Consider the following 14,545-nt stretch of genomic DNA (forward strand, 5'->3'; position numbering starts at 1 on the left):
CTCATGCATTCTCTTGCCCTGGATGAACATGGAACAATTACAAAAGCTACTCATAGCAAGAGAATAGACAAGGGGGCAGTGGTGGTACACAGCAGGATTGGAAAATAAGGTTATCTCGCATTATGATAATCATCATCATCATTTCATGTGGTGCTTTAAGGTCTTAAACATTCTTACATATTTTAGTTATCTCATTTGATCCTCACAAGTTTAGGAGGCAGGTGCTATTATTATTTCTACTTTGTTAATAAGGAAACTGAGACTGTGAGAAGTTAAAAGACTTGCCCAGGGTCACATATCTAGTAAATGTCCAACACAGGATTTGAACTCAGGTCTTCTTAACTCCAAGCCCATTAATCATATCCATTGCACCACAACCATGTTGTTAGTTTCTCCACGGTAAGGACACCATTATACTTGTATCCTACTCAAATTAAACTCACATACACAAGTAAATAATGATTGCAACTATGTGGGTCCCCCCTCCAACCATGCAGATAAGCAGTCCCTTTTGCCTTTGAGAATTGCTGTGGCCAAAAGAATTCATCTCCTGGTCAACCTGGCAATAAGACTCTGCACTTAGCAAGTTGGTCCTCAGGCAACAGACACTTCATCACTGAGCTCATACTGGAAAACTTTCTAGCTTAGTGGTCTTGGCAGAGCTTGGGTTCCATCTGCAAAGCATTTAAGAACCTACGATCAAGGAAGCAAGTCGTGGTGAAGAGCTGGCCTCATAGTCAAGAAGACCAGGATCCAAGTGTTGCTTCTGCCACATTTATCTCAGTGCCCCAAGCAACTTTCTTACAAAAACCACTGAATAGAGTGCTAGAGTTGGAGTCAGGAAGACCTAAGTTCCAAACTTGCCACTAGCTAGCTATGTGTCCTTGGGCATGTCACTTAGCCTCACCTAGGTTAATCTCTCCTCATCTATAAAGTGAAAATAATAACACCAGATTGTTGAGAGGATAAAATGGGAGCACCCTCCAAACCTTTAGGACTAAGTTACAGGGCAAGGACCTATATACTTTCATAGAGGGAGTTTTCTTCACTAGGAATTCCTATCCCAATGAAATCATAGATTTAGTCAAAAAATGAGGAGAAAAAAGAGAAGCAAAAGAAAGGCAAGGAAGAAAAGGAGAAGGAAGAGAAAGAGCAATATTACAAAGAAGATGATGATGATGAAGAAGAAGAAGCAAAGATAACCACCCCCACAGAGTGAAGATAAAGGACCAGAAGATTTTCATGGAGGATATTAAAATTTCTTTATCTATCCATATACATGTATCATACAAGTATACATACAATTTATGCATACATATTACACATCTTTAGAATGCTTTTATGTATGTTGCCTTATTTGATCCTTACACAGTAAACGTTATTTTCTTCATTTTATAGACACAGACAAATATGGCTCATAGCAGGGAAATGATTTGCCTAATCAGAATGTCGAACCCAAGTCTTCAAATTCCAGGTTCAGTGCTCTGTTACCATATCACACTTAATCTTTCAAATCCCAAGTGCAGGTAGAGTTCCTGTCCCATCATAGCTTTCCAGTCACTGATTTGTCATGAATGTTGTCATGGAGTGGCAGCCTATCCCTAACGGCAGCCTGGAGACCTAGCTCTGCCACTTATTAGTTCAACTCTGGGCCAGTTACTTCATCTCTCTTGGGCATCAAAGTATCTTCAAATGGAAATTGGAGATAAGAATCTTTGTAGTATCTACCTTTTAGGGTCCTTGTGAAGCAATGTGGTATGGTGAATAGAATCCTACTTCTTATACATCTTGGCTGGGTGACTCTGGGCAAGTCACTTAACCTCTCAGTGCTCCCAGACAGTTCTCCAAGACTTAGAAGTTCATAGAAAGTGCTGACCTGTACAAGTAGAGGGAATTTCCTAACTGGGGAGCTGGATATAACAATGAAATTACAGATTATGCCTTTGTCCCTCTCCACCTTTCAGAGTCATTCTGAAGAAAGGGCTTAATAAAAAGTAAAGCACTATAGAAATGCAAGGTATTATTAACAATGGAAATGCAAAGTATTGGGGGAACAGGACAATGACCTGGGTGAGCCAGCTTTTCACCTAGTATCCAGAGAAATACTGACCCTTAATGGACACATCATTATTTAGGTTCCCTTAACCAATCAGGCTCTCCCCAAATGTCTGCCCCCCCCCCTTAAAATGTCCACTGAATTGGCAATTGAAATCATACCTCCAGGAATCTTCTGCCAGTCAACATACCACCCAACATTCCGAGTGGAATAAATTTATTACCTTATAAACACTATTCAACTAGCTGAACACCAGTGGAGGTGGGGGTGGGCGGCTCAGGAGCAAGGGAGGGATAGTGACAGGAGAGAGAACCTGGGTCCAGGAACACAGTTAAATCCACTCCTCTCAGACCCTGTATTTTGTGTTAATACTTGCCATCTGCTCATGTTGCATTTTTACCACAGAGAGGGAAATGGAAAGGGGGAGGAGAGAGACAGAAAGAGAGAGTGAGAGAGGTGGGGGGAGAGAAGAGAAGGGAAGTGGATGACAAGGAGAAGGAAAGAGAAAGGGGGAGGAGGAAGATAGAAAGATACCATGGCTTAGCATTAGAGCTAAGTCTTGAAGGAAGTCAGTCATTCTAAGAGGGGGAGGGAGATAATCAGAGAAAGAGTCAGTCATTCTAAGAGGGGGAGGGAGATAATCAGAGACAGAAAGAGGGAGAGAGAAAGGGAACAGAGAGAAAAGGAGAGGGGGAGAAGGAGGGGAAGGAGAGGGGAAAGGAGAGGGAGAGGGAAGATAGATATCATGGCTAAGTAAAGACACGAAAATCTCTCTCAGTCTTTGTGTTGCTCTCCTTGCCCTTGCTTCACCACCAGAGAACAAAACCAGAGCCAAATCATGCCTCCTCAGAACTGCCACTGAAGGGAAATTCTTCAAGAGGAAGGGAAGGCAAGGGGAGGCCTCCTCTGCACGTCTGATACTCCACCAGGCAAGAAATCTGCCTCAGGGAGAAGCTCAGTGCAGAGCTGGTGGGGGGAGGGAGAGGGAGAGAGAGAGTGAGAGTGTGTATGTGTGTGTGTGTGTGTGTGTGTGTATGTATGTGTATATGTGTGTGTGTGTGTGTGTATTCACCAGCAAATGTGTGTGTATGTGTGTGTGTGTGTGTATATATGTGTGTGTGTGCGTGCGTGCATGTGTGTGTGTGTGTGTGTGTGTGTGTGTGTGTGTGTGTGTGTGTGTGTGTTGGGGTGGCGAAGGGAGGGGGTGGGGGTTCTAATGGGGAGGAGACTCAGCAGCTGGCAGCTGCGACTCCTACAGGCAGAAATAGGGGACAGCATCCTCTCCCACATCCTCCATTACATCACAGACGGAAAAGCTGCCCCAACCACAGAAAAAGAAAGGCCTCAGACCTTCCTTATGGTGCCTGGGGCCAGGTCTGTCCAATGGCATCATATCAGCCAAGAATTATGAGGGGAGAAGATTCAGGACCAGGGTTGAATGAATCATTTTTTAATCAAATTAAAGTTGAGTGGCACAGTGGACAAAGCCCTGGCCTGGGAACCAAGAGGGCTGGGTTTTAATGTCCTGGTTCTGTCATCCATTTTTGAGGTGACCTTGGGAAAGTCACTTCCATCTCTGAATCTCATCTGCTTCCTCAATAAAAATGGCTGAGGGTAGAAGGTACAGTTAGATGCTCTCTAAGTTCCCTGTAACTTTCTAAGTTCCTCCTAACCTCCTAACAAGTTCTAAGAGCCATTCCAGTTCGGACATTTTCTGTTCAAAGATCCCTTCCAGTTCTGAGATTCTTTGTTGTTGGATCCTTCCAACTCCAATATTCTATATTCCTCCCAATTCTGACATTTTATGTTCCATCCCAATGCTAACATTCTATATTCTATGATCCATTCCTGATTCAACATTCTATGTTTCTTCAAGTTCTGACATTTTATGTTCTAAGGATCTTATAGTCTTAACATTCTATTGTCTGTTATTGTATGACCTTCTCTAAACCCCTTATCCAAAGTACTTGAAAGAAGTTGAAGGATTTTAACAAGTATTGCCCTTTCAACTGAAAAACAGGGCAAGCTTCGTGGAATACTGAGTCTCCAAAGCTTGTTTTCACATACTGCAAGAGGTCAATTGGTTTTCAGACCTACCCTGGGCTGGAATCATTTAAAAGAGAGCCAACCCTGAGGGGGTCTCTGAACTTGGGATCAGGTTTTCCAACCATTCCTCTAGGTGCCTGTTTCCTCAGAGGCCCAGGGCTTTACACACCCCACAGTTCTCTCCTGTGCAAAATCTGCTTGTGCAACTTTGGAAGCCTGGTGTTGGGACTTGGCCCAAAGTGGTTTTGTTATTAGCCAAAGAGTCATCCTTGGAAAGAGTTGTGCTCTTAACCATTGGAAAAATTAATCAAAATGACACCTCGTGAACAAGATGTTTTGGCTCACTGGAAAACAAACAGCGGTTTACAACAAATTAGCAAGGTTCACTCTGTGCTTCTGGGCAAAGAGGCAATTTAGAGCATTCTGAATACTATTCCTGATGCCTTTTCTAGACTAGGACTGGCTCTTGGCAAATAGGAAAACTATCCAAGACAACCATGTCCCTTGGTCTCCCTCTCCTGCATTTTGAAGGGCCCCAAGGCCTAGGGAGCAAGCTGAGATGTCTCCAGTTCATTTTTACACTTTCCTGCTTCTGCCGCCTGCCCTGATAATGTGTTGCAGATGTGAAGCTCTCTCTTCCTTTGTATGAAGTTGCTGGACCAGACTCCCTCTTCAGAGCAACTTTACTCCCTCTAAGTCCGTGTCCTCTGCACCAGGTACACACACCCTCCTAGGTATCTTTGGTATGATATTTAGCAAGACCTCCACTATTTCTCCCCCACCTCCCACAGTAAGTGGATTCAAAGAGAAAGGAAACTTGAATGGCTGATGATTTCTCCCTAATTGTGAAAGATCAATAACCAGTCCTAGAACTACAGAAGGAACAAAACATGTCCAGGGTCCACCAGGACACACTGTCTCTTTGTCTTGGTCTTTTTCTCTACTTCATATTCCTTCAAGTTTCAAAGTGAAGTCTTATGTCCAGAAGCCCCAGCCTCATCTCCAAGTAAGGATCCTATGGCTAACTCAATCTGACACCTCTGTGAGTAACTCAACTTCTGGCTTCAGCCATAATGAAGTGTTCATTTCACCTACTCTACCAATTTCAGATGGTCCCAGGGTACCAGGTACCCAAAACCATATGGGAAAAGTATTTCTGATAACTCCAGGGAAGGGAATTATTCCTAAATACCCAAGCCCTCTCCCTCCTTCCAAAACCTACCACTTATATTCATTAATTGCACAAACATATATGAAGTATCTTCTACAATCCAGGAACACTGGGGATAGAGACAAAAATGAGGAACTTACATGAACAGAGGAAATAACTGAACTTGAATATGTTATATAAAATACTTAGAGTAAAAATAAAGGACTTGGGGAGGGGCTCTACTAATAAAAACTCATACTGATATGAGCTTTGCACTCTTCCAAATGTTTTCACCTGTATGATCATATTGGTCCTCCTTCATAATCCTTTGAAGTAGGCAGGGCATGAATTATGATATCCATTTAACAGAAGAGGAATTGGAAATGGTCACATAGTTAAAAAGTGGTTATGACTTGAACCCAGATCTCCTGAGTTAGTCACAGAATTTTTGAGCTAAAAGGGCCTTTCAAGACAATCTAGTTCATTCCTATCCCTCTTCTCAAATGAGGACATTGAGGTACATGATAGGGAGGTGATTTTGTTCAGGATCATCCAACTAGTATCGGTCAGGAATAAAACCTGGCTCTTTTGATTTATATTACAGTGTTTTATTGGGCATATATAGTGAGCTGTCCCCCATCTAAGGGCCTTGTGTATAGGAATATCCACCATCCCCAAATCCACCTTTTCACATACCTAGGATAAGGTTATTTCTATAGTAAAGAAGAAAAGGCCTTGTGTAAGGGGGACTTATTTATTCGTGGTTCTGTTACAAGATTGCTACATGATCTTTGCTAAATCACTAATCCTCAATGATGAGCTGGTTCACTTTAGAAAAACATGGAAAGACTTGCTTGAAATAATGAAGAATGAACTAAGCAGTACCAAGAGAACATTGTATGTCAAAACAGCAATGTTGTTCTAAGAGCAACTCTGAACAGCTAAGTCATTACCAAAATCAACTACAAGGGACCTATAAAGATGCTATCAACATCCAGAGAAAGAACTAATAAATAGAAGTATATATATATATATATATATATATATATATATATATATATATATATATACACATATATATATGTAGTATGGTTTTACACATATACGCATATTTGTGTCTAATGGTAACCTTCTCTATGGCAGGGCAGGGAGAGAGGGAGAAAACAATTAAAAGCACATGGCAGAGAAGAAAAGAAAACTTAGAAGGAAACACAGAAAAGCGGGGTAGCTTTGAAAATGGTTTATAATATTTATTACATAGTTTTTCAAAGAAAGTAAACTGTGAGATGGAAATTCATAGCTTTATATTGGATCCCCTATGTTGTGCTTTGTACACGTTGTGAAATGTTCTTTTTTTTTTGTCTTCTTGTATTTAAATTCAAAGTGAATTTTTAAAAGGGAAAAAATCATTTACCTTCTGTGTGCCTCCATTAATTTTGTTTCTTTTTTAGTTTAGACCTGTAATGTCATTTGTATAAGGCATTTCAAGCAAGAACATTCCCTCTACTCACGGAGATCAGCAACTGTTCTGCAACTCATAGTGTCAGAGAGGTAAGGGCACTTAAGGACCAGGGCACTAAGAGGACTGGGCCAGGATGACCACCAGTATGTGCCATAGATAGGACTTAAACTTAGGTCCTTCTTACTCCAAGGCCAACCTTTAATCCTTTGCCTTGGCAGTCCATTTCCTTCAATCCACCTACCTCCATATGTAAAGTGAACTGGGATACAATGACAGGCAGTTGTAATGAGTTGAGAAAGATATGGTTAATACAGGCTAGAAAGGCAGGAAAGAATCATTTTCTTCTCAGAAGCTTCATAGAATGTTAGAACCTGAGGAGACCTTAGAACATAGACTATCCAAGCTAAGGGGGACCTTAGATCATAGAATGTTGAAGCCTCTTCTTGAATTACAATAGAACAAGACCTCCTTGAAGGCAGGAACTGTTTCATCTTTGTTCTCATATCCCTAGAGCTAAACACAATACTTTGTACTTAGTAGGAAATCAATTTGTGTTTAATTCAATTGAACATAGAACACAGAATGTTAGCACAGGACCTGAGAGATCACTAAGTACAAGCACCTGATAGAAAGCCCCAGAGGGGAAGGTCACAGCCCCAGCCTACAGCAAAGCTAGGACTTTACAGTCAGCCCACAGAAAACCCAGGTCTTCTGACTTTGAATCTAATGTCCCTTTCAATAAACCATGGCTCCCTTCAAATTAATTCTATGTAGTCCATACACACACATTCACACACAAATACTAGATGTAATTATTGTTGATGTGAGAGCAGGAATAGGGGAAGATGGGGAAGGGAGGAGGGATCTACACTGCTTTCTGAGACTGACTGCTCACTGCAGCTGCTGCCATATAGAACGGAGGGCCAACAAATTGGCCGATCCTCCTCCAGCCTCTTGGAGGCCCCACAAAGAGATCCCCTCTCCCCTCCCCCATTTCTAGAAATCCAGGCCCTGAGACTGCCCTGGTGCCAGCTGTACTGGCCTATACCTTCTGGGCTGAGTTTGGGGGAAGGGAGAGGAGGAGATCCAGAAATGGTGTGGCTAACCCCAGACATGAATTCAAAAGGCATCTGGGGCCCAGTCCAGGGGCTGTCAGAGCTGTCAATCCCCTTTCCCTCTCCTCACCAGGTTGGGGGAGGGAGTAGTCTTCAAAGGCAAGGGGGGAGGAGGGAAAGAGATTCACCAGCAGAGAGGACTGGCTGGAGCAGAGAGATGGAATCAAGGAAGAAGTCAAGACTTTTGGGGAGAGAAGAGAGAAGGGAAGGTGGTCCTCAGGGTAGGCCTCCAATTTAGCCAGGGCAGTCTTCCTAGGAAGTTTTCAAGTAAGTCTGACAAACTGGGTTAAGATCCCAGCCTGGGTCCGCCCGTATGTTTAGCGAAGACTCTGTCTGATCTTCCTGGGGCCTTCTTTCCCCTTTCAGTGTTTACTGGATCTAGGGCAAAAGGGGCCAAGAGGAAGAAAAGCAATTAAGGGCACAAGTCTGGGTAGTTTACTTTGGCTTATTCCCTCTCCTGGGTGAAGCATCTGGAGTTGGGAGAGAGAGGAAAGTCCAAAGTAGATTTCACCCTTAAAAGTCAGTTGCTGATACTAGACCCAATCTAGCTACCTGAGATCAGAACACCTTCTCAAAGGGGGGAATAGTTAACTCTGGGGCAGGCCGTGGGGCAAGACAATGAGGGAGAATGGATTCAAGATCAAACACAAAGCTGAGTTGAGGGATTCAGAGAGAAAATTAAGTAGAGAAAGAGAGAAAACTAAGACTGTTAGGGATTTCTCTCTCTCACACATAAACAAACAAACAAACACATGCACACACACTCTCTCTGTCTCTCTCTCATAGGGCCTGTCCTGGCTCTGATGCTCCCTTGGTGACTGTAATCATGACCACCAAGGAAGGCTCCTCATGTAGGCCAAGATTAACACTCCTTGCTAGAGTGTACTCACTGGGTGACTCACTGGCTACTGGCAGGGATGCATTTCCCAGGACAAGTTACTACAGGTAATGTCTACCAGCTTCATGCTGCTGTGGGAAAACAGGGTCCAACAAGGATTCAGAGTCCCAACAGCAGGAGCTCCCAGCGACATCAGGCTACCTGAAGGTCATCAGGAGGCACTGGACCTCCATCTTACCTGTGGTATCCATAGAAGAGGAAGAGGGCTGGAAAGCAACCAGCCACTTACAGAATTCCTCTCCCTTGTTGGTGATGCAATCAGAGTTGCTGGCCTTGGTTTGCTTATTTCTTCAACAAATATTTGTTGAAAGAAGTGGAAACTAAGGGGGTTCCCATCAACTGGGGAAGAGCTCAACCAACTATGGCATATGAATCCAAGGGAGTATTACTGTACCCTAAGAAATGATGACAAGGGACCATTTTCAGGGAAACACTGAGATTTATATAGCCTGATTCAGAGTGAAGTGAGGAGAACCAGGAGCGCAATTTACATAAAAACAACTCTGAAAGTCTTAACATTTCCTGTGAATGCAATGACTGAATCTATCTCCAGAGGTCCTCTCATGGAGCATACCACCCCATCTCCTGACTGACCACTGGTCCATAAGCACTTATTAAGCGTCTTCTGCGTACCAGGCACCGCGCTAAGTGCTAGGGATACAAAGGAAGGCAAAAGCCAGTCTCTGCTCTCAAGGAGCTCACAGCCTAATGGATGAGACAACATGCTTCTTTTATGTGGTGTTTTTTAAGTTCAGATAAAAAGCTAGGTAGTGAAACAATGAAGGCAGAGCAATGGGCCTGGAGTCAGGAGTCAAGACGACTTGATCCTCAGACACTTACTAGCTGTGTGACCCTGGGTAAGTCACTTCACCTCCTGTTTGCCTCAGTTTCCTAAACTGTAAAGTTTAAAGATATAACCTATCTCCTGGGGCTGATGCAAAGATCAAATGTGATATTTGTAAAGTGCTTAGCCCAGCACCTGGCACATAGTAGATATTTACTAAATGCTCTCTAGTCTATATCTTCTTCTTGTACGTATATAAATGAGTAAATTTGTTTGATGACATGTAACCAAATTGTGATTATATAGCACTACCCTGATCTACCGGTCAACTTAACCCTCTCAAAAAAGAAACTGAGGTTAGTTTCTTATGTCCTTTTCTAGGTGAAATCTTTCTGGCCCTCAGTGGTGACTGATCCCTCTTCTGGCTATCTACATACTATTTTTTAAAAATACTATATTCTTAAATTTTCCCAGGAATCAGTCAATGACAGCGTCTGGCACATAGTGCACAACCTATAAATGTTAGTTGTTGTTGTTAAAAATTCCTTTGTGCAAGGAGATAGTGTACTGGCACTAAAGGAATTACAATCTAGTCAGAGAGTTAAGAGAATTAAGTGGTATACAGATATCATACTGGATTTATAATCAGGAAAACCTGAGTTCAAATCCTACCTCAGGCAGTTACTAGCTGTGTGACATTGGACAAGTAATCTAACCTCTCTATGTCACAGTTTCCCCATGTGTGAAATAAGGGGATTAGATTCAGTGACTTTTGAAGTCCCTATCAGCTCTAACTCTATGATCCTATGAACTACAACACTTATTTGTATATGATTAAGTTGTTATGAGATAACTACACATTAGAGCTTGGAGAACATCTTGGATCCATGATCCTTCCTGTCCAGAGGAAGAAACTGGAACACAAAAAGATTTTAAGTAATTTGAACCAAAGTTATATGGTGAGTTAGGGGCAGAGTTGAGATTTGAACCCAGGTTTCTTCTACTAAAGCTGAGATCTAAAGAACATTAATAGGCAGTTCATATGATGGGAAAAACAGGAGGGAAGTCTGTGATCTGTGTGGGTGGAGAGACTAGCCATATCATTGAATTCACAGATCCAGCAGGTAGAATATATTGCTGAGGTCCGTGCCATTTATTTGACCACTGCTCTGTCATCATCAAAGATAATCATAGTACCATAGACTGGTAGAATGGGAAAAGACCTCATAACATGGCACACTGAATGTCAATGAGTATCTGGAGGGTATCTAAGAAATCATCTAATTTCTCTGATGAAAGTGAAGTGTAGGAATTGACTTGCCCAAGGTCACTCAACTTGTTCCTTAATAGCAAAGCTGGAACTAAATCCTTAGATTACCAGGGCCAAAGGGGCTTTGAATGATGCCATTATCCAGGTTGGTGAGGATATAAACCAGCTGAACCATAGCACTGGAAAGCCCTTTCTCTCCATTTCTACAGTATGACAGGCAGGGTTGTTTTTCACCCCACTCCCTGCCAGGAGGAGAAGGTGGGATACTCACATTTCGGAAGGCAGGCAAACTGGTTGACTGTAACCACTTTCGAATGGTGTGAGGGAACGTTCCATAATCCTTCTCAGCCTGGAGGACTTGTGCCTCCAGAAAGGAGACATGGTGTCCCACCATCTTCACAAATGCCTTGGGGGAAGGTTTTTTTTGGGGGGGGGGGGGGAGTGGAAGGGAACACGGGTAGAGACAAAGAAAACAAAACCAGGAGAAAAGCTTAGACACATCTGCCTTGGATTTGAACACATTCCTGGCTGCAGCTCCACGGCCCAGAGCAAGACGTCAAAACCCCTAATTACTAACACAAGTCTTCCCTCAGCAGCTCAGGTTTCATGCAATGCCCCATAGCCATCCCTGGGAGGACATGACAGAAGGACTATTTCCTGGGGATCCCAGGGTCCAAGTGGACACACTTCAGACAACAAAAGGCTGCTGCTCTGGTGCTGATTTGCTGTGTGACTTCAGCAAAAATTCCTGAATGTTTCTGGGCTTCCGTTGCTCCAAATGTCATAAAATTAGGAAGCATGGTGCAGTGGAAAGGGAGCATTAGTTATAGAATCAGAAGACTTGGATTCAAATCCTGGTTCACTAAACTATTTCCTGTATGACTTCATGTAATCCATTTAATCTCTCCAGGCTTCAGGTTTCTCCTAAGAGAAAAAAAGTTGGACTAGATGATCTCTAGGGTAAAAAATATTGTCCTATGGAACTTTTCCCATTTCCCAGGACTGGGAATGAATGAGATCAGTTCTTCGAAGCTCCTTGGCCAAAAGGCATTAAAGAAATTCAAGATGGTATTATTAGCATAATTCTTCAGGTGCTCTAGCAGATGTGATTTCTCAACAATAGCTTTATCACAGCCTGAGAAGGCAATCTACTCTTTGGGGGGAGGGGAGAAAAAGAATGGAGAGGAAGGAGTTCAGGGTCCACTTGGCAATTGTATATAAACAGGGACCAGAAAGTCCCTACTCACAAGGGCATTCACTGTCTCTTTCTCTTCACCCTTCTGAGTCAATTCACATGGTATCAAAGAGGAGGAGAGTCTTCCTCTCTCTTCTTCATGCTCTGCATCCTACAAACAACTCATCCTACGAACAACTCCAATTGCCTCTCTCACATTAATACCATTCTGGTAGGAGTGTGAGGCACTGCACTGGAATGTAATCATTCCAAGGCCTGAGCTGCCTTTGAAATGCCAATAACTGCCTCATGGCAAAACCACAGCAGGAAGAGAGAGAGAAAGCTGCAAGGCCCAGCCTACTGTGGTCTCATGGGCCAGGCACACGGTTCATTCAACACCCATAGGATTGGGTTTTTTTGTTTGTTTTGAAGTATATCTGTTAAGCTTTTCTCCCTCCCTCCAACTCACCCAAGGTCTAGTGAGGACACTGCCTAGAAACTGCCTCAGACTCAAAAGGCTGAAGAATTCATAGGATTTAGAACTGGGAAAGGACCTTAGAGCTCCTTCTTATTGAACAGAAGAGAATCAGAGGCCCAGAGAGGGGAAGTGATGCTCAAATATCAAGTGGCCTAGTCAGGACTCAAACCCAAGTCCTCCAACTCCAAATTCAGAGCTTAGATTATGATGAGAAGGCACCCAGAGCTGCTCCTCTCAACACAGAATGACCTTGTCTCCAGGAGAAGAGCACCTTTGCTAGGAACCTGACACTGGATGGGCAAGATGATATATTGAGGGTGATACAGCTACAATTTGCATCTGCAGGACTTTCAGGTTTATAAAACACGGAGGCAGGCCATTCCCACATCAGAATCCTCATTTTACAGATAAAGAAACTGAAACAAATCAGTTTCCTTCTTCTGGGCCTCCATTTCCTCATCTGTAAAATGAGGAGGCTGGTCTAGATGACCTATGATGTCCCTTCCAGCTCTTCATCAATGATCCCATGATCCCTAAACTCTGAGAGATTAAGGAACTCACCTAACGGGACTAAAGGTCACAGCTGGGATTCCAGCCTCCACCTCCTACCCCTAAGTCCATTGGTCTGCCACACTGCTTTAATGTGAGGTTAGCTCCTGCCACGCTCACCCTCAGCTCTTCCGTTTCCATCTTTCCTTCAGTTTAGCGGGAAATCCTGGGTCTTTCAATGTTTTAAACAGCTAGTTCTCTTTTTCCTGTATCCCCTATCACCTCTTCCCACAATCCCACCCAAAGCCTTACTCCTGAGTTAGAGCTGAGGCCCTTGCTGGGGAAAAGACAGGGAAGGGATGGGATAGTACTGCTCTATTAGGGAAAACTGGAGAACTTCTTAGGAATAAGAACCCTTAAATTACTTAAATATAGTAAATTGAATTACTATAGATGAGGAAACAGAGACAAGAAATGAGGCAATTTTCCAAAAGTCATATAGTTAGTGTCAGTGCTAGGACTGGAACCCAGGAGCCCTGACTTGATGGCCTGTTAAGTTCCCTTCAAGTTATAAATCTATGATCCTATGACTCCAAGTTGATTGTTCTTTCTATCTACACTGTCATCTACACTAACTACATTGTCTACACTAACTACACCGTCTACATTGACTATACTATCTCTCAAAGTGAATCCCATGAATGCACAAGAGGTGAATGGGGGAAGGGGGTAGCCAGAAGACATATAGCACTAGTCCCAGATGCTGCTCTACTTGTCTGGGAGCATTCAAATCAAATCCATTTCAGAGCAGGTTGGCAACAGATGTTAAACTAATTGCCTCAAGTAGCAGCCCAGCTACTGCCAGGAACAATTTACGCATGTTTAATGTCCAGAGAATCTCAAAGCACTTCATAGAACCCTAAATAGGAAGCCTTGATGGCATGTAGCCATACAAATGGGCTCAGTGATCACTGGCTTCCCAACTGGACCCCCTTCTTCCTCATGGACTGGCCCTCACACCGTGGGAAACCTAAACACTAGTTATTTCTCTACCTCCAAGAAGTCCTATCATTCTGTCTAGGAGAATCCCATCCTACCACCTCACTCCATTTGAAGCAGTAAGACTATGATAAATAACCAAGTTAATTCTGGTGTTGGTTTAGTGAGGCAGGGTGGACTTGTAGAAAAAGTAGCTATTTCAGAGCTCAGAGACATGAGTTCAAATACCAAATCAGACTCTTCATGGCTGGGTATCCTTGGGTAAATCATTTAACCTCTCTGAGACTTGGTTTCCCCCTCTGTTAAACAGAGGTGATAATACTTAATACTTAACTCAGGGAACTGTTGTAAAAAAAAATCACTTTGTAAATCCAAAGAGGCTATAGAAATGTGAGTTATTCTACTTTAGTATGGGGGGGGCGGGTTAGGCCTCCACTAAATAAGGATAATTCTGATGATCTCATTGTGGTTTAGAGGTGACCCTGCTTCCTGACAGCTGTTCCAGGAGGAATACAAGTTCCAACATGTTCGACCATGTTGGAAAACCTTCGAGTAAGGACATGGTGACAATACAGGTCTATCATCTAGAGACAAGCCTAGCATAAGTTGGAAATCAGATTGTTT

At 43.0% G+C, this 14,545-nt stretch overlaps 1 protein-coding gene across 1 annotated transcript in view; it reads right to left on the bottom strand.

Moving 5' to 3' along the window:
• The window catches only part of BCAS4 (breast carcinoma amplified sequence 4), a 61,855-nt gene that overhangs the window by 18,300 nt on the left and 29,010 nt on the right, over window positions 1–14,545 (bottom strand). The window contains 1 exon segment of the mRNA XM_072633557.1: window positions 11,053–11,187. Coding sequence (XP_072489658.1) covers window positions 11,053–11,187 — 135 coding nt within the window.

This window comes from Notamacropus eugenii, chromosome 1 (genome assembly GCF_028372415.1).
Source record: "Notamacropus eugenii isolate mMacEug1 chromosome 1, mMacEug1.pri_v2, whole genome shotgun sequence".
NCBI classification, from domain to species: Eukaryota; Metazoa; Chordata; class Mammalia; order Diprotodontia; family Macropodidae; genus Notamacropus; species Notamacropus eugenii.